At 33.0% G+C, this 26,287-nt stretch overlaps 3 protein-coding genes and 1 long non-coding RNA gene across 4 annotated transcripts; 1 reads left to right on the top strand and 3 right to left on the bottom strand.

The window, feature by feature from the left end:
• The first annotated feature begins 1,193 nt into the window (after positions 1 to 1,193).
• Positions 1,194 to 1,630, top strand: LOC111700733 (uncharacterized). Its single transcript, XR_002765040.1, has 2 exons — positions 1,194 to 1,309; positions 1,415 to 1,630. It is a non-coding gene; the product is annotated as an uncharacterized LOC111700733 (long non-coding RNA).
• A 1,602-nt stretch (positions 1,631 to 3,232) lies between these two features.
• LOC111700745 (uncharacterized) lies at positions 3,233 to 5,981 on the bottom strand. Its single transcript, XM_023471780.1, has 4 exons — positions 5,923 to 5,981; positions 4,355 to 4,910; positions 3,924 to 3,973; positions 3,233 to 3,667 (listed from the first exon to the last, which is right to left on the bottom strand). The coding sequence occupies exons 2-4, from the start codon at positions 4,768 to 4,770 to the stop codon at positions 3,597 to 3,599; spliced, it is 537 nt and encodes a 178-aa protein (XP_023327548.1). The 5' UTR covers positions 4,771 to 4,910; positions 5,923 to 5,981; the 3' UTR covers positions 3,233 to 3,596.
• A 248-nt stretch (positions 5,982 to 6,229) lies between these two features.
• On the bottom strand, positions 6,230 to 21,721 carry LOC111700741 (uncharacterized). Its single transcript, XM_023471776.1, has 21 exons — positions 21,433 to 21,721; positions 21,305 to 21,357; positions 21,185 to 21,247; positions 20,446 to 20,514; positions 19,992 to 20,061; positions 18,942 to 19,054; positions 17,813 to 17,906; positions 17,553 to 17,751; positions 16,810 to 16,870; positions 16,174 to 16,246; positions 15,201 to 15,327; positions 14,317 to 14,394; positions 12,662 to 12,758; positions 11,489 to 11,562; positions 10,582 to 10,721; positions 9,480 to 9,535; positions 8,933 to 9,002; positions 8,245 to 8,294; positions 7,054 to 7,521; positions 6,565 to 6,813; positions 6,230 to 6,410 (listed from the first exon to the last, which is right to left on the bottom strand). Exons 1-21 carry the CDS (start codon positions 21,538 to 21,540, stop codon positions 6,245 to 6,247), a joined length of 2,478 nt encoding a protein of 825 aa, XP_023327544.1. The 5' UTR covers positions 21,541 to 21,721; the 3' UTR covers positions 6,230 to 6,244.
• Positions 21,722 to 21,927: 206 nt separating this feature from the next.
• LOC111700736 (uncharacterized) lies at positions 21,928 to 25,915 on the bottom strand. Its single transcript, XM_023471762.1, has 5 exons — positions 25,835 to 25,915; positions 24,810 to 24,942; positions 23,258 to 23,481; positions 22,337 to 22,432; positions 21,928 to 22,058 (listed from the first exon to the last, which is right to left on the bottom strand). The coding sequence occupies exons 1-5, from the start codon at positions 25,893 to 25,895 to the stop codon at positions 21,928 to 21,930; spliced, it is 645 nt and encodes a 214-aa protein (XP_023327530.1). The 5' UTR covers positions 25,896 to 25,915.
• Between the last annotated feature and the right edge of the window lie 372 nt (positions 25,916 to 26,287).

Here is a 26,287-nt window from a genome sequence, read left to right as displayed (position 1 = left end):
ATATTTTTCTTAAATTTTCGAGAAAATTTGCTATTTTTTTTAATTATGTGAACTACTGTTTAGGAAGGGGGGGGGCAAGCAGCAAGCTCCTCTTAATCAGGCTATGGGGGTGGCTGCCACCCCCCTAGTTGCGCGCCAGTTCCTTAGCATTGATAGAATCCTCATACGTCTTGCTAGCCTCCATTTTATTCAGTGACGTCATATGAGGATTCTTTCTATCTATACTCAGGAGACGTTATTTTCCGTACATTTGAGCGCATCGGGAGTACACCTTGGGACCAATACATATTGAGATACTTAAGTACAAAAGTTGTGCATCCTACCTAAAAAAGTTGTGCATCCTACCTAAAAAGTTGTGCATCCTACCTAAAAAAGTTGTGCATCCTACCTAAAAAAGTTGCCTAAAAAAGTTGTGCATCCTACCTAAAAAGTTGTGCATCCTACCTAAAAAAGTTGTGCATCCTACCTAAAAAAGTTGTGCATCCTACCTAAAAAAGTTGTGCATCCTACCTAAAAAAGTTTTGCATCCTACCTAAAAAAGTTGTACATCCTACCTAAAAAAAGTTGTACATCCTACCTAAAAAAGTTGTGCATCCGACCTTCTATAAGGTTGTTCATTTGACCTGTAAATGCAGTGCATCCGACCTACAAAAAGTCTGCATCCAACCTGCAGAAGTTTGCAACCGACCTACAGTAGTTCGAATACACTAACTTATTTAAAATGAGTGTGTATCCGACAAACCGTTCATCGGACCAACAGCAGCTAGAAGATGCTGAAAATCATGTGCGGGTGGGTCCAAAGTATCGCAGGAAAGATGTAACGTTGGACGGATGTAATACAATATTTTTAACTTGCAGTGCAGCAGTATATATCTTGCAATTATAATATTAAGAACTAGCTAATGGGCCCGGCATTGCCCGTGGAATTTTTTATTTTATTTTGAAAAATATATATTTAAAAAGATTATAAATTTTTTTTTTCAAATTCTTTTAGTTCTAAGACACCCATGAGAGTCCACAAAAAATGTCAGTCCATTCGGTCCAACCGTTTGGCCGGCTATGGCCAACATATACATGTGAATGTCTTGTTTTATTATTTGGAATTAATACAAAGAACAGTCACTGGGAAATATGAAGAATTTTGATTAGATACGGGCATTTTTTTTTGATAAATTTAAATCTGAACGATTTTGAATTTGATTTTACAATTTATTTTCAGGTTGACAGGATGGATAATGCGGCAAATAAATCATATGGCGCATTTCCGGAACGTCTCTACGCCATATTGGATGGTGAAGTAGTTTTTGCGGTGAGATCATTTGACCTGAATATAATCGTTTCTTCAAAAAAATTATTTGATGAATTTTGAATAATTTTCTGATTCAAATGCTTTTGGATTATGCACTAATTTTAGGGAGGTATCGGTCCGTTTCAATACAGCCTGGAGGAACTGGACACATTTCTGGAAATAAAACTGGGCAAAGAGAAAATGAAATGTCGATGAAAATGTTTAAACATGATAAATATGGAGCAATGAAGGATCAGTTGAAAATCTACGGACAAACTAATCTGAATGATAATCTCATATTAATTTAAGGGTTAAACTGAAATAAATTGAAACTCGAGTAAAGTTGGCTGGCACGAGAGAGGGAGAGATATATAAGGCCATGAACCCCAAAAATTGCATTCCGAACACAAGACAATAAGAAATAAGCTGTGCTTAAGATCAGATTAATTTTGATTAATCCACCCTGAAAAAATAGTTTCGGATCTGGGAACATTAATCTTGATTTACTAACTTTTTTTTTAACAAAGAATTAGAAAAAATTTCATTTTTATTTTTTTTCTCGCTCAACAGATCCGGATCCGAATCCTAAGCACCGGAAATAAGATCTCTGTACATCACAGATTCTAATTCTATACGGATTTGAAGTCTGTATAATATTTTCGAAAAGCCACAATTCTGATATTTTGACAATCTTATCAATTCGAGCAACAAAGTTTTTAATATTAAAATCTATCACCCAGGTTATATGATCAAACTTTAGGTATTTCAAATGCATAAAAAGGCTCCAAAAACTTAAGTTCGGAAAAATTATATTTATCAAAGTTGATCTAATTTTTGTAACTTTGATTTTTTAAATGACTGTTTTATCCGATTTCTTTAAATTAAAAAGTACACATTCAAAGTTTCTTGAGTTTTAAAAAAATAAAAAATAACAAACTGGGCCAAGTATCAAGTCGCAAATATTTACATATAAATTTTCTATGGAAATAAATTGGCAAGTTTTATTTAAAAATAGCGACAATTTTTACAAAATTTTCAATAATAATTGCGTTAGCAAGTCAATGCAAATTTTTAAAACACGATACAATCGCTAATCGAAATATTTACATCAAAATTGCTTAAATATGTTAACAAAAAGTTATTTTTGATCACAAATTAGTCTTTCCATAATGCTTTGTGACTATGCTATTGCGTAGTGTTCACCGAGTGGGCAACTGAACCAGAGCTATTTTAGTGTTTAAAAATGTCAGGAATGTAGAGATAAAGAAATGTCTGAAATGTAAGTTTTGATTTTCTGTGGATCCGGAGAACAAAATTTTAAATGTAATTGTAGGTATTATTAATTTAATATTAAGATTTTAGACATCACATAAATGTTAAGAATGTAGGTATCAAATATATGTTAAGAATGTAGGTATCAAATATATGTTAAAAATGTAGGTATCAAATATATGTTAAGAATGTAGGTATCAAATATATGTTAAGAATGTAGGTATCAAATATATGTTAATAATGTAGGTATCAAATATATGTTAAGAATGTAGGTATCAAATCTATGTTAAGAATGTAGGTATCAAATATATGTTAAGAATGTAGGTATCAAATCTATGTTAAGAATGTAGGTATCAATTGTATGATTAGAATTTAGTTATCAAATACATGTTAAAATTTAGGTATCAAATATATGCTAAAAATGGAGGTTTAAAATATGTGATACAGGAATGTAGGTTTCAAATAAATGTAAAAAATGTAGTTATAAAATAAGTGTCAAGAAAGTAAATTTCAGCGGAAACAAAAAGTAAGTTTCAGAAAAAAATTCTTTTTAATATACGTAACACAAGGCATTATGTAAAAGTAGGTTTTAATCTTAACAAAAAAATACAGTTTTCAATATTTCCACCTGACGAATTTGCATACAGTAATAACCAATAAACTCTGGAATAGGAAGACGACTTTTAGACTTAAGTTATGACTTTAAATACTCCAATATGCGTGGGATGCAAAAATTGTGCAGTGTAAAATGTAAGTAGACTCATTTCACTTTTTTTGTGATACTAAGTGTCCAGTAAAACTATTTTCTTTGTAATAACATCAAATACACTTAAATATTGCTATAAAGTCGTCTTCCTATTTCCGCGTTTTCTGGTTATTATTGTAGTTCACCATTTTGCTGTCTTTCTTTTCCGCATTTTCTGAGTCAGGCATGTTGTTAACATTGTGCATTTAAATTGTCTGATATAATTGCTTGATTATTAGTCATCCGATTTTGATTTCTTTGGACAGGAAAGTTTTTATTTCTCGGGAAAGTCTAACTATCAAGGTTCACATGCAGTTTCTGGTCAGGTTGACCCTCTTCAAAGGACTGATTGATAAAACCGCCTTAACAAATAAAATTTGTCTCTTTTATAATAAGAGGTATTACGGGGGGGGGGGGGTGAAATACGTTTTGCCCTGTCACTTGTTAAAATAAGTAATAATTCGCCCCAAAGATTAAAGTGTAAGCCTTTTCAGTTGAAAATTATTGACTTAACGAATGTCATTATTAATAAATTTTATAAACAATATTAAAATATTATCTTAAAAATTGTTATTTTAGTAATTTTGTTATTTATGTAATATTCCAACAAATTATTACCTGTAACTCTACCTTGAGGATGATTAGTAGTTTGATGTGCTGGCGCTTTCCTGTGGCACAATGAAGATTTAAACACTTATAAATCATAATAATAAACAACTCAACAAAACCACAAACAATTCAAACAATAATTAATTAAATCCTGCTTCCGTTGACAAAGCTCTTGCAAGGGGTCTGTCAACACATTTTCAAGTGACCCTTTATTCATAGTTACTTTTTTTCTTAGTGAAATTTGGTATTTTCAATTTATCTCTCCCTGTAAGTGACATGCAGATTTACTTAAAGAAACAAGGATGGAATTTGGCGGCTCATTAATCTCATTTTTATAACAATAAAACGAAACCTTCGTCACGTTTTCAACGCTGTGAATCGGGCATGTAACTCTTAAAATGGAGAGTAACTCAAGAATAAATAAATAAAACCCTACATTCCTTTTCGTAGAATTCCAGGGTTCGCTAAGGCGGCGCCTGTTCAGCTGAACTGGGACATCATACAAAGATTGTGACACATTGGAGGCGTCACAAGAATTCGATTCCGGAGGCACATTGGAGGCGTCACAAAGATTCGATTCTGGAGGCACGTTGGAGGCGTCACAGAAACTTAATTCCGAGGGAACATTTGAGGCGTTACTGGGGCTAAATACCGGAGGCACATTTGATGCGCCAGTGTGACTTAATTCCAGAGGCAAATTGGATGCGTTGCAAGGACTCAGTACTGGAGGAAATGTTTTAGATTTGCGAAGCTTTGGAGGCAACCAAACCACTGAACTGTTAATATTCAATCTAGAGGTTCCAACCTCCGAATGCGCATGCTCATTTCCACCAACCTTGCTCTCTTGCTTCTCCATTTCTTTCTTTATCTTTCCTTCTTCTTCATTTCTGTTTATTTCTTCCTTTACTGTCTCTTCTTCTTGTCTCTCAGTCTGTGAAGATTCAGAAACCCTTCCTGGTTCCTCAGAACTCTTCCTCCAACTCCTGACAGAGTTTCGAAACAAAACAAAACGCATTAATAATAAAAAGAACCTTTTTTAGTTAAAGGAAGTGACCGGCTATGTAAGGTAGTTGAACTGAGTATGCAGTGTTGTCGAAAATCCTGAGTTTGAGCGCAAATTCGACGTTCAAAACTCCTGATTTGGGGGTGGATACGCTTTCAGAATTAGTTTTTTTTAAATTATTAAATAACGACAACGAAAAATAAAGTAAAAATTATACAGTAATCTAATTAGATGGCTAGGAACATATTTCAAAAAAGAAATTTGTCAATAAATCAATGCTAAAATCGATTATTTCGTTTACATTATTATATTGAATTTCTAATTTTCATTGAATTTATTCGCAGATTTCTTCAATTTCTTTAAATGTCGTCTTTTCAATAATAATTATAGAAAATCTGCAAACATCTTTGTGAATAACGAGAAACTATAATAATGAGATAATAGAAACTAATAATTGAACAAGATTACTTATTTTCGATGACAAGATTAATTTTCATTTTCTCAAAATGTTCCTGTAGTTTATTGTAGAATATTTTTACATTTTATGTCGTCGTTAATTAATAATTTAAAAAAAAACTAATTCTGAAAGCGTATCCACCCCCAAATCAGGAGTTTTGAACGTCGAATTTGCGCTCAAACTCAGGATTTACAGACTTTTAAAAAGTTTAATATGTCTCAAATGAATCTGTAAGAAGTTTTCCACAACACTGCATCCTCAGTTCAACTACCTTACAAAGCCAGTCACTCCCTTTAAGCTTCAACGACTTAACTCTATATCCACCGGAAAAATGTGTTAAATTGTGGGTTTTTAAATCGGGGAAAGTTGCCAATTTCTGCCAGCTTGAGATTCAGGAATACAAAACCTCCCTGTTATCAAAAGGATGGATAGCAGATTAATTTCATGAAAAGCTTTAATTTAAAATATGTTTTGCCTGCATATCTCATCTCCTATTACTCTTATTATTGGACCCAAAAAAACAAATAATAATTTTTATGCTTATTACCTTCTCGATATGATGGTAAATTTAGCAGGACTCAGTATATTTATCAGTCTCTTCACTACTCCTGTAATTTTAAATTATTATACATCCTGGCTTTCTCGCATCACATCGCATTAAATCGCATTAAACCAAATCGAACCAAACCAAACCAAACCAAATACACAAACCAACCTGAGATTATTGAACACAAACCAAACTAAGATGGTTAAACAAAAATCAACCTGAGATTATTGAACACAAACCAACCTGAGATTATTGAACACAAACTGAGATGATTTAACACAAACCAACCTGAGATTATTGAACACAAACCAAACTGAGATGGTTTAACACATACTAACCTGAGATTCAATATTTGGGAGAGAAACCATTCCATCAGGATGAACTGTAGCCTCCAAGATGGGCCGTATATCTGCAGAACTTAAACTTTTATTGAACTGATCCATGACTGGAGAAAAGGGTTGGTTTTCATCAGTTTTTTCTGATAAAACTCTAAATATTATATTAACCTTCTTTTATGTTCTTATAAACTTCAATGGAAAAATATAGCATAAGTATAATTGCTGGAGAGGCTATTAACTACCTTTTGTATGATTCAAATATGAAAAATTATTAAAATTCTACTTATCCTGTCTACATTACATACCTAAAGGCAGAAGATGGACGTTGAGGCACCTCAAATTCAATAGAATCTAAGGAGCAAGCTGACTCATTTCGTTCCCTAATCATGTCCCATGGAGCTCCTGTATCATCTGGAGTATCCAATGATATGGATGGAGTAGAACATGTTGGATCCAATGATATGGATTGAGATGATGAGGGGAGGGCACTGTAGTCCTCGGAGTTCAATGCAATGTGAGGAAGAGGAGCAGTCTGAGGTCTAGGTAAAATGTCCCTAAAAAGAGAAAAAATAATCCAAATGGATACACGAATCTGAAAAAACGTTTGTTTTAACATGACAAGAAAGTCTGTACTCTATGGTCAAGCATGTCTAAACTAGTGGGAGGGCGATTTAAAATTTTAGGTTAAATAAGCGTATTTTCATCATACCGCAGGGATTATGACTTCTTCTGCATCCCGCTTTTCTGCAAAAACTTCCGAAAACAACCTTTGTGGAAATGAATAGAATATTAACCTGGGAAGCGAAGAGAAATGTTTGCTGAGAAGCTCCTGCCGGGATTCATGTTGTGGAAAATCTACTGGATACTTCAGATGCTTCTTCTCTACATCCTTCCCCTTGTCTACGGAGTTCCAACCACTAAATCCTCCAAAACTTCCGGATTTTTGAATCGGAAATGGATTCAAGGGTTTCGGAAGCAGGCTCTCGGAAACTGTATTTGGTTTTCTGGTTGATGGGCGCATCGTAATATACGGAACAGATACCTTTCTGACCGGGGTCTCAATAGCTTGGAACAAATGATGGTTTTCATTGCTTGGACAGGAAGTAGCGACATCTTTGGTATTTACAGGCTGTTCTTCAAGATTCTCGGAGCTGTTGATCGTTTTAAGTTCTTCTTCTACTTTAGTAAATGTTTGGGATAAATTCTTCTGATCAGATAAGTCAGTATTACTTGCTGGAACAGATATCGGAGGTGATGCGATACTGAATATTTTGTGTCAGAAATATTTTAGGACTAAAGCTCTGAAGGCATTTTTTTTATTGTAAGAGGGATTAGCTTCAGAACCTCCCTTTGGATATCAATCATTTTTAAGATGGCAATGACAGATTTATACAACGGTGCCCATGAAACCTTATTCTAATTAAGAATGTCGAAGACAACACCAGTTTTCTGACTCGAAAGTCGTATAATTTTGATAATTTCTCCATTATTTCCTTTAAGCAAGAAATGCACAAGTAAATCACTTTTGCAGAGATACTTAAATAATATAACAGTTTTAACAAAAAAGACATGGATATCTAATTCATACTTGATCAGGCAAAGCTTTTAAGCTTTTTGTTGAAAATCGGGCATTGCCATCTTTGCATGGAGTCTCAAATTATGCGTACAGTCCCTTTAAGTAGGTGCATTGGTTGCTTTTTAGATAAAATATTTCAGATGTTTATGTATTACCAAGGTTTCAGATAAAAATCTGTATTTTTAACAGCTGTAGAAAATGAAATTTAATGAAAAATGTGTTGAATCAAAAATCTTATGGTTAAAAGTGCGCACTGGATCTATAAAATAGGAGGAATCTTATGAATTCATTTATCATCAAAATCTAATTATAAATTCTTATTGAATGAAATGAAGAAAAGAATGATTTCCAGCTTACACGGAAAAGTTTAGAAAAATATGTATAAATATATAAATATTTTCTAACACACCCTATAGGCCTCGGAGATGGAGGCACCTGGTAGCGTGTCATCTCGTCTATCTAACAAAAAGAATTTGGTTAAAACTGCATTTTTTCTTTATTGAAAAGAAAAAATTAAATGAGAAAACTAAATTTTTCTAAACCGCCAGAAGGCGAAATCCACAGCGGTAATTTTAAAATTTGTCAGCAATTAAAGGAACTATTAACATAATTTCAAGTGATCGTTTTTATTTATTTCAGCTCACAACGGTACACTAAAAAGATTTGTGTGATCAAGAATGAATAATCTCTCTATGTTTCTCTTTCAGATTTTCAATAATTTTAATTGGGTTCCTCTAAAAAATTTACTTCTCCCTTTCTGTCAGAATTAAACACCTTTCTGCACGGTAGAAAAACATTAACATTACACATTATTGATCAGATAAAGGTTCAAATAATACCTTTGTAAATCGGACATGCCGCTCTTGAAATGACGAGTCATTTGAAATTACAACGACAATTCCTTTAAGTTTCTAATCTACTGAAACCGACTGCCTTGTATTTTCACAATTTCTCTTTTGCCCAAGAGCAGATTTTGTTGCTCAATTATTTAGTCGGTGTTTCCATCAGACGACGCGACGCTCTAAATTGCTTCACTCCTGAGATTCAAAAGTTCTTCAAATTGTTGTGAATATTATTAAAACTGGTGAATAACCTACCCCAGCTAGATAAAGTGGATTTTCAAAGGCTCTGACAGGAACATCATAATCTGAGGACACTTGTCGTACTCTGTACAAACAAATAATTATGAGCTTTTTGAAAAAAGTTAAATTTAACTATTTAATTCAGTTTAAGTGTTTATCTATATTCTATTATAAATTTAGTTTGTTAGTTCGTATCCAATAGCCGTCATAACGGCTGAACCGATCGGGCCCAAATTTTGTATGGCCCCTTACATGACTCCAGGAAAGGTTAAATAAGCGACTAGAACAAGAATAAATATAAAAAGGCTCTATCAAACTTGCAGATTGAAGCCTTAAAATGTTCAACATATGTTAACTATAATCTTAGGAACCCAGTTTTCCCTCGAGATCTAATTTATTTTATTAAACCAAGCTTTAACTCTCCCAGGATCTAACGAGTGACCCGAATCAAAGTTTGAGGCAAATCGGTCCGAGGTTTATATAAGTTATGATCCGATGTATATAAAGCTGGACAGACAAACAAAGATGACCACGATAACTAGCTTTTATTAAAATAGTTTTCCTCGAGTTTTGATAAATCTCCGGTATTTGCTGTTCCTCTTCAAACCCGGGACAAACCTAAAATAAAAATTTTCCTACAAAATGACTCTTCTGATGCCCTCGCAATCTGGACTGGAATCAGAGGCGTATACAGTCCCATGGACTAAATCCTGAATACGCATCTGACTGGAATTAAGCCAATTTTTTAGTCAAAGTCTAATGAGGCGACTTTACATATATATCTCAAGAAAGTCAGACCACATTTTGAAAATAGCAGGACTAGGGCTATTTTGTTATTCTTGTTTCATCAATCATATTTATAAAAGTAGATTATAAAGTCGTTTGATTAATTATAAGTTAATTCCGGGTCTTTCTGATTGGGACTGTACTAACACCAGGGGCGTATAAACAGTGACTATATTAGAAAACTCTGAAATAGTATGACGACTGTTAGTGAAGTGTTAAAATAAATGTTTCCGTTAATTAGGGATTTTTTAAGTGTCTAGTAAAGCTAATTGTTAGAACATCAAATTTGTATTAAATGCCCTACTCCATAAAAATCTTTCAGACCCGTATCAGTCCAGGTACAACTTAGCTAACATATGATTGAAAGATGAACAAACAAGAAAATGCCAAAACAAGAAGAAAATGAAAAACAAGAAATGCCGAAATATTTCTATCTAATATCTTATTAATATTTAAAAATATTGTAAAATTCAATTAAAATAAATTATTAAAGTTAAAAATATAAGCATGGTTAAGCTAATTACAATACAGGTTTGACGTAATTATTTACAGACGTAGTTAGGCTAGGTTAATCGTATTACAAGTTTTGCGTAGTTAAGTATAAGCTCAATTAGATTTACAGACAATGTAAAACGTAATTTAGCTAGGTATGTTCAAATGTATAACTTTGGGATTTCATAGGGTATTTAATACAACTACTACTAGTATTGCTTTAAAATCCTCTTCCTATCTCAGAGTTTTCTGGTTATCAACGTACACTGGGGTCAAAGGCCACCCCACAAAGTGAAAAATATGATTTTCATGGGGATCTTGCCCTCAACGGGGGCTCCTCCTCCCCCATTGTAAAAAATTGCATGAATGAGCCACGAAAAACTTGCCTGAGCCGAGGTGAAAGATTTAAACTCCGTGTTGTTATTGTGAACTGCAGTACGGTTGTCAAAACCTGTTTTCGTTGTGTTGTTGTTATTGTTGAATTCTTGAGGATTTGACAGGTTTGGAATAAGATAACCATCAATACCTGGGATTTAAATCTTTCTTTTAAATAGAGCATAAAAATATCAACCATCACTCTGAAGAAATCGGAATAGGCTACCTGCTTTTTCATTTATGGATATCCTTGATTCTAAGTGTTCAAGGAAGGCCTTGAACACAAGATGGCTATCCATCAATCCATCAATCTAGGATGAATATTCGTAAATCTAAGATGGATATCTATAAATCTAAGATGGATATCTATAAATCTAAGATGGATATCTATAAATCTAAGATGAATATCTATAAATCTAAGATGAATATCCATAAATCTAAGTTGGATGATTGATATCAATGAATCTAAGATGGATATCTATGAATCCAAGATGGATATCCATGAATCTTAAGTGTTACATCCATGAATCTAAGATTTATATCCATGAATCTAAGATGGATATGTGTAAATCCAAGATGGATATTCATGATCTAAGATTTATATCCATGAATCTAAGATGAATATATGTATATAAATCCAAGGTGGATATTCATGAATATAAGATTTATATTCATGAATCTTAAATGTATATCCATGAATCTAAGGTGGATATCCATGAATCTAAGATGCATATCCATAAATCTTAAATGGATATCCATGACTCTATGATGGTTATCCATAAATCTAAGATGGATATCCAAAAATCTAAAATGAATATATATACGAAAAATATCCTTGAATGAGATTCTCCTGTGTTTAAAAATAAATTCAATTAATTATGCACCATGTAAATATGTTTTCTGTTAAAAGATGGATTCCTGTGGATGTATCTCCTGTTGTCCCAGATAGAACTAGAGGATACTGGTAATCATGACCCATCTCTGCTCCAGCCCTAAACCACACAATTTTTCATAAATAATCGAAGATTGGGTGAAGTAAAAGAAATAAGAAAAATTGTTAAGATCTGAAAGGGAACACGACATATCCCACTGCTAACAATACCTGAGTTTATCTGCTATATCAAGTAGATATCCCACTGGTAACAATACCTGAGTTTATCTGCAATATCAAGTAGATATCCCACTGCTAACAATACTTGAGTATATCTGCTATATCAGGTAGATATCCCACTCCTAACAATACCAGAGTATTCTGCTATATCAGGTAGATATCCCATTCCTAACAATACCTGAGTATATCTGCTATATCAAGCAGATATCCCACTGCTAACAATACCTGAGTATATCTGCTATATTAGGTAGATATCCCACTGCTAACAATACCTGAGTATATCTGCTATATTAGGTAGATATCCCACTCCTAACAATACCTGAGTATATCTGCTATATTAGGTAGATATCCCACTCCTAACAATACCCGAGTATATCTGCTATATCAGGTAGATATCCCATTCCTAACAATGCCTGAGTATATCTGCTATATCAGGTAGATATCCCATTCCTAACAATGCCTGAGTATATCTGCTATATCAGGTAGATATCCCATTCCTAACAATACCTGAGTATAGCTGAAATATCAGGTAGATATCCTACTCCTATCAATACCTGCGTATAGCTGCCATATCAGGTAGATATCCCACTCCTATCAATACCTGCGTATAGCTGCGATACCAGGTAGATATCCCACTCCTAACAATACTGGAGTATAGTTGCTATATTAGTTAGATATCCCCCTGCTATCAATATCTGAGGTAGATCTGCCATATCAGGTAGATATCCTACTCCTGACAATACCTAAGTAGAGCTGAAATATCAGGTAGATATCCCACCCCTAACAATACCGGAGTATAGTTGCTATATCAGTTTGATATCCCACTGCTATCAATATCTGAGGTAGATCTGCTATATCAGGTAGATATCCTACTCCTGACAATACCTGAGTATAGTTGCTATATCAGTTTGATATCCCACTGCTATCAATATCTGAGGTAGATCTGCTATATCAGGTAGATATCCTACTCCTGACAATACCTGAGTATAGATGCTAGGTCGGAGAAACCAGCACGTTCCGCAATCTCTATAGGTGTCATCCCATCCAAATTCGGAACCAGGATCTGCTTACCCCAACCTGGATATAAAAAAAACAGTGCTTAGGATCCGAATCCGGATCCGTTGGATCCGCAGCATTTAGGCTTCCTGGATCCGGATCAGTAAAAATATGCTGATCATGGATCAGAATCCAAGGGCAAAATGTCAAAAAAATGAAGAAAAAAAATCTGTTGCTCTCAAAACTTAAATCTGAACTGTTGAAAAAAGAGAGATTTTCGAAACTGTTCTTTTTCTGTTAAAAAAATCATTAAATCTTTAATAAATGTTCATTGCTTGGATGCAGATTTATATCAGGATCCATTTTTTTCCAGTGCGAATTCAGGATTCGCATCAAAATTAAATGGATCCTAAGCACTGAGTGTAAAACCATTGGTGAGAGTCCCAATTGAGTCATTATGACAGTTTGAATATTATTAAACGTTTTAATCAGAAATGAAGAAAAATTGATTCATATGATAAAAAAATTGAAAACATAAAATTAACTTTTATAAAAATATACTTATCAGAATTTTTCTCAAATAAAACCGATTTTCTAAATACTATGTTTAGAATAAACGATAAGAAATGACAAAAGAGCAGCAAAATAAAATTTGTGAGAAATATTTAATCCCAGGTTGTACAAACAAAGAGAATAGAAAAGTATAGAGAGGAATTAAGTCAAAAAAAAGTGTAAAACACCCATTTCGTTGTATTGTTTCCAAACTGCAGGTGTACTTCACACATTTGGGCCCTGGAACATCTTTTTATAAAAAAAATTCTTAATCTTTTTAAAAATTATCTCTAAATCAATTCTCTGACAACCTAGTATGCATTCCTGAGTTAATTTCAGCATAAGCTTAAAAATCCCGAGTTCATTTCAGCATAAACTTTTTACAACGAAGAAATTGTAACGGATATGTCCAGGGATCATACTGTATTATTGTGATGTACTGCGTGTAATTTGTGAACATTTATATAAATTGTATACATTGAACTCCTTTTCAGGCTCAAAGAGACTGAACAAATTCATACCGAGGGATATTTCCCTTCTATTATAATCTCTGTTCTGTGTGTACAGAGTTACCCACAACTGATGAGACTTCAGTGACGACTGTACTGTTTTCTTATTATTTCTGATTCCCGCAATTATATAAACTTGTTATTGTCTTTACTTCATCAATTATATAAACTTGTTATTGTCTTTACTTAATCAATTATATAAACTTGTTATTGTCTTTACTTAATCATTTATATAAACTTGTTTTTGTCTTTACTTAATCATTTATATAAACTTGTTTTTGTCTTTACTTAATCATTTATATAAACTTGTTTTTGTCTTTACTTAATCATTTATATAAACTTGTTTTTTTTCTTTTTTCTTTACCTAATCATTTATATAAACTTGTTTCTTTCTTTACTTAATCATTTATATAAACTTGTTTCTTTCTTTACCTAATCATTGGCTAAGTCATAAAATATTACATTAAAAACAGCAGCCTTAATCTAACCTTGAACTCGTCATATTTACAGAGTTTTAGGTCGTCTTTACAGTCTCATCCTTTGTGGGTAAAATAAATAACCCGGTATATATTGTATACCTAGATGTATGAGAGATAAAGCAACATTCTTAAATCCAAGATGGGCAGCCCAATGAAGAAGAGTTTCCCCGTTCAATCCTAAATATTATATCTTTATTCTTTTATAAACAGCGCATGGGATCTAATTCAAGCAATCTTGTCTCGAGATATCAAAAGCATAGTTTGAAACACCATCAAATATTCTTAGGTTCGTTTATCAACATTCAAACCTAGAGTTTATCAAAAGGTGTTTGATAAATAATATATACCTAGAGTTTATCAAAGATTTAATAATAACTAGAATCTATTAAAAGAGTTCAATAGTCAAGTTTTAAGAAGGGTACAATATATACAAAAGTTTATCTAAGGTTTAATATATACCTAAAGTTTATCATAGGTTTAATATATACTTATAAGTTTATCAAAGGTTCAGCCCATACGATACCTAGAGTTTATCAAGGTTTAATATACACCTTGAGTTTATCAAAGTTTAATATATACCTAAAGTTTATCCAAAGTGGTCAATAATCAACATATACCTATAGTTTATCAAAGGTTCAATATATACCTAGAGTTTATTAAAGTTTCAATATATACCTAGAATTTATCAAGGTTTAAAATATACCTGGAGTTCAATGTATACCTAGAGTTTATCAAAGGTTCAGGTCATACCCAGAGTTTATCAAAGGTTCAGCACATACCTAGAGTTTATCAATGGTTCAGCACATACCTAGAGTTTATCAAAGGTTCAGCACATACCTAGAGTTTATCAAAGGTTCAGCACATACCTAGAGTTGTATCCAAGGTTCAGCACATACCTATAGTTTATCAAAGGTTCAGCACATGCCTTGAGTTTATAAAAGGTTCAGCACATACCTAGAGTTTATCAAAGGTTCAGCACATACCTAGAGTTTTATCGAAGTCTTGAGTATGATTTGTCTGATTAAGATGAGAAGTGAGGAACAAATCCAGATCATGCATCGAGGAGAAATTTTCTCCGAAAGTTTCAGAGAAAATTTTCAACGGATTTGTCTAGAAAAATAATTAATAATAACAAATCAAAAAAATATTGAAAATTATATCATAACTTTTATATTTCCATTTTTTATATTCATTGCGACACAAAAAAACACATTTGACCTTTAATCAATAATAAACTAGCAAGGAATGTTTTTAATACAAACCAGTAAAGGTTTTTTTTTATCTTAGCAAAAAACAATAAAATTGGCAAGCAACGTATTTTTTCTGTGCCAATTAAGCAAAACTTTATTTTTATTTGCACATGTTGCCTATAGCCGGCCAAACGGCTGGACCGAATGGGCTGAAATTTTTTGTGGATAATTTTTTTCCAAATTTAATATTATTTTTTTAAATATTTTTTCCACAATTTTTTTAAAAAGTTTTTATTTTACGGGCAACGCCAGGCACTTCAGCTAGTTAATATTAAATTTTAACAGAATAAATTTATTCTTTTCACATTTCTAACAAGGTCTTAAAAATATGCGTCACATGAATCACAGAGCTACGAGAGGATGAATTAGTTTAGATTTTGAATGTCTTGATTTTTTTTGTAACCGCTCCTTTTAACCCAAATCACAAATCAGAAATTCTTCACTTTTTCAACTTCATAATTATAAACAAACTTAACTAATTTTTTTTCTTTCCATTTTACATTTTTCTGACGCACTTACAAAACTTTTTAAAAGCCTCGCACCCTTACTATCAAAATTAGAGGTCTATATTTTTAATGAGCTGGCCTTAACAAGTTTTATTATGACCAAGCATAAAATTCCCTCATCTTAACTCGAAGGGCAAAATATNGGGTAAACAAAAATAGCCCAATCACGATAGGGTAATTGTGTATTTGAGAAATTTTACCTGTTGGTTCCAGGCTGCTTCAAGAACAGTAAACCCGTTCTCAATCTTTAGTTTCCCTTCCCCCAGACAGTCCCTACATTTTAGGGGGGTATTAAAGGGACAGTTCACGACAATTTAAACATTTTTCTCTATTTCTTCATTTATTATGTGACGTGTTCGATTCACGATGGTACCTTTTAAACCCTTTTATCTAATCAATGATGTGGAAGATTTCATGGCATAAGTACGTATTTCTAGATTTATTTTTAAATAAAGTATAAATAATATAATGAATTCATTAATGTAGATTGTTACTTTGAAGAACGGTTTCATTCAGGCTTGTAACTGAATGTGGCGGGGGGAGGCACGCCACCCCCCCACCCCCAGTAAGACCATGGTTCCATTACATTTTTTATGTGATACTGTTTGCGATAATTTAAAATAAAAAACTAATACGAATTTTGACAATATTTGAAGAAAACGCAATTTTTAAACAATTTAAATGAAGACCTACTCAAAGGTTAAATAGTATTCAATCAAATCAAATCAACACAATTGTAGGAATGGCCTATAAGACTCCAGAAGTGGATCGGAGTTAAAGTCCTGTCCGTGTCCTGGTTCTTCAGAAATAAGCAAGTTTGTGAGAAAACATTCAACCTGTTTATAAATAGTTGAAGCGTAGCTATTGTGGATATGGAGAGAAGTACATCTGTTACCTCTAAACATTATCATTATCATCGTTTCAGATTCAAGTAATCTTCCATTTAAAGATTGGAACATGCCCGATTTACATCGGTAACCTTCAAACCTTTATCTGATCAATTAAGTGTAACACTGCGTCGTTTTTCTAGCTTGAAAAGTGGTTTGTTCTGTTAATTTCTCCCTTTCTTCTAAACAAGAAATGCGCAAGCCACTCTGTAGACAAACCGCAAATGAAAAGAACAGCTTTACAGGGAGTGTTCGCGGAAAATGAAAGGGGGTATAGGCTTATGGCGAAAAATAATCGCAACTTTCTGAATTTGTATGGACGCTACGTTCTTCAGTATAGGTCATTTTTAACAATTTTCTCCTTATAGACGCAACATATAGAAGTAAGATTAGTAGCGATCAAAAGCGATTATTTTTCGCCGTAAACCTATACCCCCTTTCATCTTTCGTGAACACTCCCTCTAAAAAACAAAACATCAATATCTATCATCTACTTCATACTTATCAGACAAAGCTTTTAAAGTGTACCGATGTCGTTCGGCGGATATGCCACTCTATCTAGGNCCATAGGACAATCCATTATTTAGTAAAAAACCTTACAATCATAAAAATTGAGAAATCACAATAAATAGAGACTTTCTCCAATTTCATGGAGGGTGTTGTTTAAAGAAAAATAACTAGAGCTTTATTACCTATCTGAAAGATGTCGTCTTTGAGTAATTTATACTCCTCTACGTGAAACACTTTATTCCCCACGACGAAGACGACCTTGAACTCATCCGGGGAAGGTTGAGCAGTGTCAAGAATAAGAAGGATCTTGTTCTGACCAGGATTAACTTTACGCGGGAAAATCCGGAATGTTGTCTCGGAAGGTACGGTCTTTTTGCAGGTCTTAAACAAAAAAATAAATAGTTTTGATTTGAAAATGATGTGATTTATAAAATATGTCTACCTGAAGCAGAAGATTAGCATGTGTTGAAATCTGTTTTGTTACTTCTTCGTTCTCTGCCTCGTTCTTCAGGTCAAATACTTTCCAATCAGAATACCTTCATCAATATAACTAATAATTCAAAAATTCCAATTTTACTATCTTACTTTTAGTAAATCAGATACAGGGTTACCCATAAATAATGAGACTTACGACTGTAGAGAATTTATTCATGTTTCTCACATTTATGGTTTTTCTCAATAGAAATTTGTCAATAAATCAATGTTAGAATCAATTATTTCTTTTTCATCATCATATTGAATTTCTTATTTTTTTTATGAATTTGTTCGCAGATTTCTTTTAATTCTTCAAAGGTCGTCTTCACGATAAAAATCTACGGAAAATGTTTGAGTGCATTGAGACATTACAATAAGAGTAATTTTTGTTTACTCAACCTGTTCCTAAACAACTAATTAGTTTACTATAGAATTTGTTACATTTCTCGTGGTCGTCCATGGAATAATTCAAAAAAACCTGATTCTCAAAATCATCCCTTCTAAATTGAACAATCTATGAGCAGGGGCGTACGAGGGCTTTTGTTTATCTTGTGTAATGAAGTATTCTCTTTAGAAGGCTAAAACTTTTCTCTCCTTGTATTAACAGTGAATTCAGACAAATCCTTAGTCTTTGTCATTGTCAGGTGTTACTTTTTAAACGTAGTTTCCTTTTAATTTTGTATTTTCCAAGGGGGCAGTGCCCCGTCTGGAACTCCCAGGGGGGGCAACAGGACTACTGCCCTCTAGGTACGCCACTGTGCCTGGCCTGAGGAAGGGAAATGCAAGCAGATGTAATATTAAAAGAGCCTCCCTCATGGGTGCCCCCTCTTAGCCTCTCAGGGGGGCAAGCGTAGAGGGGGGCGGGGGGCGCGGCCCCCCCCTCGTAAGCCCCTGTCTATGAGAATTTTAAAGATTGAATTTGCGCTCTTGCTGAACAATTATGCACCGTAAAAACGTCTCTTATGTCTTAAATGAATTCTAAAAGATTTCTCTACAATAATGCATTTTCAGCTCAATTATCTTGACTAGCCAGACACTCCCTTTCACAATACGATCTCAAATCCCATGTTAATTGAAAACCCCTGAATTTGAACTACCTGAGCTGATTAAGATGAAGAGGGGTGAGATCTGTATCAAGAACACCAAGCATTAAACCCAGAACTTTAGAAGGTTGAATCAGTCTTCCAATGTTTAAATTCCACCTCTCAACCTAGTGTTCATAAAAAATCATACATCTATAAATATACTAATTACTTGCCTGTTTGTCTATATGTGTTTTGTGTGGGACTCCAAGGAAGGTATAGAGACAATCAGAATTGAAAAAAAAATAAAATAAATATATCGACATTTTTTTTTAAATTATATAATTATAATAATAAAATCTGCCAAAAGAGAATGATTTAAAATGGCCAACTTTTAAAACACAGTTAAAAGCTAATTTTTTTAATAGGAAAGATGGCGCGAAGCGAAGTGTCAGCCTTGTACCATTTTACACTTTTAAGATCAAGATTTTCAGATTACTTTGGTACGCATCTTCAAGGGTTTTTTGTACTTCACAAGTTAAAGAAAAGAGTTTTTTCTTACTTTCAAAATCAGTCAATTGAACGCATTGCAGCTATTGTGAAGGTTAATTCACAACGGGCGAACTTATTTTTTTCTCCAAACTATATCAACATTTTTTGGTTAAAAAAATTCATCCATATCGACATGAAATTTAAGAAAAAAAGATCTACAATCTTTTAAAACGCTTTTGATTATCTGTTTTTTAAAAATAAAAAATAAATTCAGAACGCTTTTTAGCACGCTAATATTTTCAAAAAACCTTTGTTTGAATCTTTTACAAAAAAGTCATCTTAATAATGGTCAAGTTTAAAGATTATTAAATATGATAAAACCCACAGTAATAACAATAACAATAACAATAACAATAACAATAACAATAACAATAACAATAACAATAACAATAACAATAACAATAACAATAGCAATAGCAATAATAATAACAATAACAATAACAATAACAATAATTACAATAACAATAACAATAACAATAACAATAACAATAATATTTAATAATAATAATAATAATAATAATAATAATAATAATAATAATAATAATAATAATAATAATAATAATATAATCATACCCAGTCCAAGAATTGTGGGCTTACTATCAGAATTTGAAGAGTTGCATGATAAATCCTCTCCTCACATATCCTAAAAATGAAATTAACAAAAAAACTTTAGTTTACTTGTATGATAAAGATAAAGAGATTAAATCTGTAAGCCTTCCAATTTTGGAAGACCCAGACCGCCCAAGGAGAGTACACCAGTTTATTGGTTCACTCATCCACGCCAAACTACTGTAGCTTCCCTTCATAATTCATACAGCCTTGATGTGGTGCTGTTTGATTATGTACTTTAACACTCCCTTTAAGAAACGCCAGTCATTTTCTTAAATTTGTGACAGTATCTACCACCACCGCACATGAATGATGTTTAGCCCCTGGATTCTTTGTTTAAATTTCCTCCAACATACAGTTCACAAATTTGACGCATCAGATATAACAGTTCCTTTATCAATGTCAATGTATTTCTTGCCTGGACCCAACCCGCTGACCAAGTCCTTCACTAATCTCTTCTACGGGTTGGCCTCGAACTCTCGTCGCACTGAAATATTTAAACTTTTTATTGAACTTTGAAAATTCTTCAAGAAATAAAAAAAGTAGGAAACCAGAATTGTACATTTGGTTCCAACGATTATTTTCTCATCCTTATAACTTTGCAACCTGATAAAACTTTGACAGGTTTTATGTTTTAAAGTTCATGCTAAAGAGATGTCATTTAGCTATTAAAATAAAATTTAAATATAGACTTTGAGTCAAGTACTCAGTTTCTTTATTAAAAGATTGGTCGGCTAGAGAAAGAAAATCTTATAAGTATTTGTTGGTTGATTGCTTACAACAAATAAGAAATAAGGAACAAATATCTTTGACCACACAAAGGGGGATTATGTCGTGTCAGATTTTAATATGTGGCTTAATCCCCCAAGAGAAGGAAACCCAGTATTCAATAAACGTCAAAACGGCTGAACAAACCTGACCCCAGGGAAGGGGAATGGATGCTAAGAATTACAAAAATTGTCTCTAAAATTTAGAATTTTAGTATAATTTTAAAAATCCACGATAAAAAATTGTAAATCCGTTAGATTTTTATTTTTGTTTTATCAAATAGAAAATGCTGAAAGATTGAGCAACATTTAAAAATTAAACTAAAGTTAATTTAAACTAGTAATAGTTGGTAAAGAAAAAATTACAAAAAAATACTTTAGAAAGTTTACCTGTTCAAAAGAATAATTTTGCTGAAATATTTCATCCAATTTTCACTTTGTTTACACAAACAACTGAAAATAATTCCTGTATGCACATTTCACAAATTAAATTAAATTAAATGTTGTTACCTATATATAATTATTACATCTGGGATCTCTTCAGGATCAAATCCACCACAATCCTAAACAAATTTTATTTCATTTGCTTTTTGAATTTTATATTTTGCATTTCAATTGTTCAAAATCTTTAAATATACCTGATGTAAGACAATTCTTGGTGGTTCCATACCCTTGACTCCACCACGTGGAGGAAACCCATGATCAAGGAAACTACCCCCTTCAGCCTGAAATTGTGTTCCCTCCATGGGAAGTCCAGCGCCTCCAACCCAAGAATGCCGCGCACCATCTTCAAAATTCGCACGAATTTCTCCCGCGTGTTGAGTATCTGTTCTTGGCGCATTTTTTAGGAAACCGCCTTGGCTTTGTGCACCAGAGGATGGGTGATCTGTGAACCGAGAACTAATAAAAACTATTTAAAAAAGGAATTCTGTTTTATTTTGGATGGACAGAAAATATTTTAGTGTTAAAATACGGATCCGTAACATTTCGGCATCTATGAATTTGAAATTTGGATTCTCAAAATACATGCGGATACATACATGGATTTAAATTGTAATTGTAATTTAAAAGCAAGAATTGCATTTTTTCGATTCTAAAATTGTTGAAAATTCCAACGAACAGAAATGTGAAACCTAAGCAATGCATTGATAGTATTTCAAGATAAATGTGTGGGGTGAGTTGGNGCAATGCGCATTGAGCAATGCGCATAGAGCAATGAGCATTGAGCAATGAGCATTGAGCCTAGTCTTATTGGAGATGAGTCCTAAAACATATTAAATATTTATCAAAGGGATCAGAAGTGTGACTTCAAGTGATCCTCTACAAACATGACAATGCCCGATTCACAGCAGTATACACTTGAAACTTTAATCTGATCAATAATCCGGTTTTTAAGTATTTAATTCTGATAATTCCTATATTTTTATCTGTAGTAGAAATGCGCAAGTGACTTTTTTAGAGAAACCGCAATTAAAAATAATCAGTTTTCAAATTATAAACATTTTCGGTCAAGAATTTATTTGATCTCATAAATTATTGAACCTGTATGAGTGTTGTCCTGAAGAGAGGGCAGTGTGGATATAGTTGAGGATACAGAGTTCTGTCTGGAAGGTTCTGAAGAGTGCCTAAGTGGCCCTCCTGCCAGAATAATACAGTAAGAACAATAAAACTATGGAATGAATGTCACTTTTGTTGTTCCTTTTACTGAAGTAACTTTGTGGCAACCATACTCTAACCTTTCTCCGGATCCTGGGGGCACTTTTTATTAAAGTTGCAAGAATCAAAATATTGATCACGACATTTTGTAAATAAAAGAAATAATAGGGCGACGAAAATTCCACCGGTTTCTGATTCTCAATGTATACCTTTTATTTTAATGATTTAGCATAGTTGCTAATTAGCTTTACAGATCAAGGAACAATTAAAAAAATCTACATAAATGGAAATAATAATAAAAAAAATAACAGGGGAATAGGACTAATTTTGGTTAAATTAAGACAGGACTGGTTGTATCAGTGATTTTAAAATCTTTTTATCATAGTTATACGAAAAGTGATTAGAATGCGTAGATCTAAAAGAGAAGAACAAAAAAAACAGATGTAAGATCAGATAAAAAAAAGACACAAAAAAGAAAAAATTCACTGCTCTTTTCAAATCAAAAAAAAAGTGTTCAATTAAAAATAAATTGTTAATAAATAATTAAAAGAAAATTGCTTTAAAAAAGCTGAAAAAAAAACTCAAAAAGTAGTAATGATTTATTNGAACTATACAAATTGGTCTCTGTAAATCTGGTCCCTGTAAATCTGGTCCCTGTAAATCTGGTCCCTGTAAATCTGGTCCCTGTAATTTGGTCCCTGTAATCTGGTCCCTGTAAATCTGGTCCCTGTAAATCAAGTCCCTGTAGATCTGGTCCCTGTAAATCTGGTCCCTGTAAATCTAATCCCTATTTTCCAAAAAATGTACCTTTAGGTGCAGGTTGTGGCCTAAATGATTCCGATTGATGACGAATGATGTTTGAGAGAGATGTTGATGGACTAGAGGTAGAGTGAGGAAGAGTGGATGGGATGAGCTGACTGGATGATGTGGAATGAAGGGTTGAGGATGGAGAAAATAATGAATAAGTAAAATTATTTTCAGTTGGAGTTTCTGGGGTTCTTAAAGAATCGGAATCTGTAGTCCCTTCGCGCCTGAAAAAATTCATAAATTACATTTTTACTATATCCTTACTAAGCGGAAAAACCTGTAAACACGTATGACATTCGTATTTTTAGGTTTGGAATGCGTAAAAATATGTATTTTCCATACGTGTCTATCCATGACATACGTATTTCCGTAAACATTTCCTTGGTGAAAATACGTATTTTATATCCAAAAAATTGAAAAATCAGTTAATATTTAAAAAATTTAACTTTAAATATCATTTTTGTTCAGTTGAGGTTTCGTGAAAATATTGACACTCTGAAAAATTAGTTGGCATCAAAGTTTTCATCTCTAAAAAATACAATTTAAGTAAAGAAAGAAAAATCCGAAAAATACGTAAAAATACGTAAAATAAAAACCTATAAACTGAAAAAAATTACTTGGTAAAAAGTATACGCAATTCTTCGTAAAAATACGTTTCTGGAAAACCAAAGCACTAAGAAAAAAAACGCTTGGTATGATAAATACGTAAAAATACGTAAATATACGCAAGTTCTTTACCAAAAAGTTGAGCGTACGAATTTTTACGTTAATATACTTAAAAACAAGTATACCAATATATAAAGGCTTTAGTATTTTTAGGTTTTCGGTTTATAGAAGGGATTTTCTGCGGATAAAATAATAATTTAAAGGGAGTGTTCAGGAGTATAATTCTCATCTCTAGAATGGAAATATTATAAAGGGAGTGTTCAGGAGTACAGGCTTACGGCGAAAAATAAGCGCTTTTGATTGATACTGATTTTACTTCTATCTGTTTTTCATTTTAAGAGAGTTACTTTTGAAAACATTTATTCCTGTTTCGAGGATTTTTGATAAAGAAGACGACATTTTCACATTTTCCAGGAATGTTCGAAAATCCAGCACCAGCGAAATATTACAAAAAAAATCAAAAATACTATGAAATATGAGTCGTTTTTAACCATTTTCTCCTTATAGACGCAACAGATAAAAGTAAGATTAATAGCAATAGAAGCGCTTATTTTTCGCCGTAAACCTAAACCCCCTTTCATTTTTCGCTATAGCTCCCTTTAACAATGAACAAAATTTTAGTGTTTTCAGTGCACCGTAGTGATACATTTTTAATCTATTCATATAAAATTTATTTAAGAGGGATAAAATGCGCCCCTTTTCTTTCCAGGGGGGGGGCACTTCCCCTCCCCTTCAGCCGCAACCGCATCATCATACTTAAATTGTAGAAGAAGAAACATTTGTTTTGTATACATATGGTTCTTTTAATAAAAAGGAACCAGACATTTTAGGTTTTTTTTTGAAGAAGAACATTTTAATAAATTATTTTATTTGAAATTATTTGAACCTGGATCCGGTAGCAAACAGTCGTTTAAGAAAAGAAAGTTTATGTTTCCCTTTAGGTTTGGCCTCCTTCACCAAACACTTTTCAATAGATTCAAGATGTTGTAGAAGCTGGACATTTCTTTCTCGTTCATCACCTGCACGTTGCTACATTAATATATTACAATTTAGAGTCTATAAGCTATATGAGCATAGATCTATGAGCAATGAGCAATGAGCATTGAGCATTGAGCAATGAGCATTGAGCAATGCGCATTGAGCAATGCGCATAGAGCAATGAGCATTGAGCAATGAGCATTGAGCAATGAGCTAAGAGCTATGAGATGTGAGCAATGAGCATTGAGCAATGTGCATTGAGCAATAAGCATTGAGCAATGATCTATGAGCTATAATGAGCTAAAAGCTATGAGATGTGAGCTATGAGCTAAGAGCTATGAGCTATGAGCTTGAGCTCCATGAGCTGTGATCTCTGAGCTATTAGCAATAATCTATGAGCTATGAGCTATATCTCCCCCTATAATCTAGTTGACCCATGGTGGAGACACTCACCTATATGTCACAAATAATAGTTGTTGACTATATAAAGAAACTGAAGTAATTTGAAACAAACCGCAAAGAAAAACGAATTGCTTTGGCCTGACCGTGGAAACACAGTTTACGACACCCAAGGTTATAATGCAAGGAAAGTTATTTCAATCAATCTTTCACATAAAAAATCAATGAAATATTCTGGTCATAGGAGACTATTGAGTGAATTATCAAAATTATCAAAATTTAATGCCTTTAACCTCATCGGATACTAAAAGAACACTGATGCATCTATTCTTGTTTACAAATTCCAACCAGAGAAAACTGGTTACAATATGTACGCAGAGTATACGTAACTGCAATTAACTTTCCTTGCATTATAACCTTGGTGACACCTATCTAGGTCGGAACTTAATTTATTAAAATCTAACTGGTACCATAAAGCGGTCAGCCCTGAAATTTCGTCCTAAGTTTTAATATGTACACAGATTATATTTTAACCTGTAGGCTCGGATGTAAACGTAGGAAAAGCTTCATCGTCGATTACACCGGCTCCTTCCATTCATGGGTCAATATCTGAAAAAATAAAAACATAAATTTGTAATAAAAAGTATCTTAAGCAAATAAAACGTGTAAAGATGCGCTGTACCAATTATTTAGACCCCCCCCCCTCCCCATCCACTGTATAAATCCCTTATTTTAAGAAATTACCGACTCGGAAAATTTTAAACAAGATTAACAGTAGATGGAAATCTATGAAATTATTCTTCTGCAATTATCCTTAAATATAATTGAACTTTTGCGTGTTATCCGTTGCAAATCGTTTGCCAGATTTAATTGATAGGGGGGGAGGGGGTGTAACAATTTAAGATACAAGAAATTTATATAAAGGGATGCTTAATAACATACATAAAAGATACTTGTACACTGTGCAGTATACGTACACTTTACAGC

This window comes from Eurytemora carolleeae, unplaced genomic scaffold, assembly GCF_000591075.1.
Source record: "Eurytemora carolleeae unplaced genomic scaffold, Eaff_2.0 scaffold415, whole genome shotgun sequence".
Classification (NCBI taxonomy): Eukaryota; Metazoa; Arthropoda; class Copepoda; order Calanoida; family Temoridae; genus Eurytemora; species Eurytemora carolleeae.
The sequence above is the reverse complement of the archived record's forward strand: the minus strand, read 5'-3'. Positions and strand labels throughout refer to the sequence as shown.

Coding starts and splice junctions, on each gene's coding strand:
- LOC111700745 (XM_023471780.1), bottom strand. CDS start 4,770: ATGGAGAAGCAAGAGAGCAAGGTTGGTGGAAATGAGCATGCGCATTCG. Junction 3,974..4,354: donor CCCTGGAATTCTACGAAAAG/GAATGTAGGGTT, acceptor ATTGTGCCACAG/GAAAGCGCCAGCACATCAAA. Junction 3,668..3,923: donor TCCTCAAGGTAGAGTTACAG/GTAATAATTTGT, acceptor TTATTTGTTAAG/GCGGTTTTATCAATCAGTCC.
- LOC111700741 (XM_023471776.1), bottom strand. CDS start 21,540: ATGGAGGGAACACAATTTCAGGCTGAAGGGGGTAGTTTCCTTGATCAT. Junction 19,055..19,991: donor GCCCACAATTCTTGGACTGG/GTATGATTATAT, acceptor TATGAACACTAG/GTTGAGAGGTGGAATTTAAA. Junction 8,295..8,932: donor ATCCACTTTATCTAGCTGGG/GTAGGTTATTCA, acceptor TCTTTTTGTTAG/ATAGACGAGATGACACGCTA.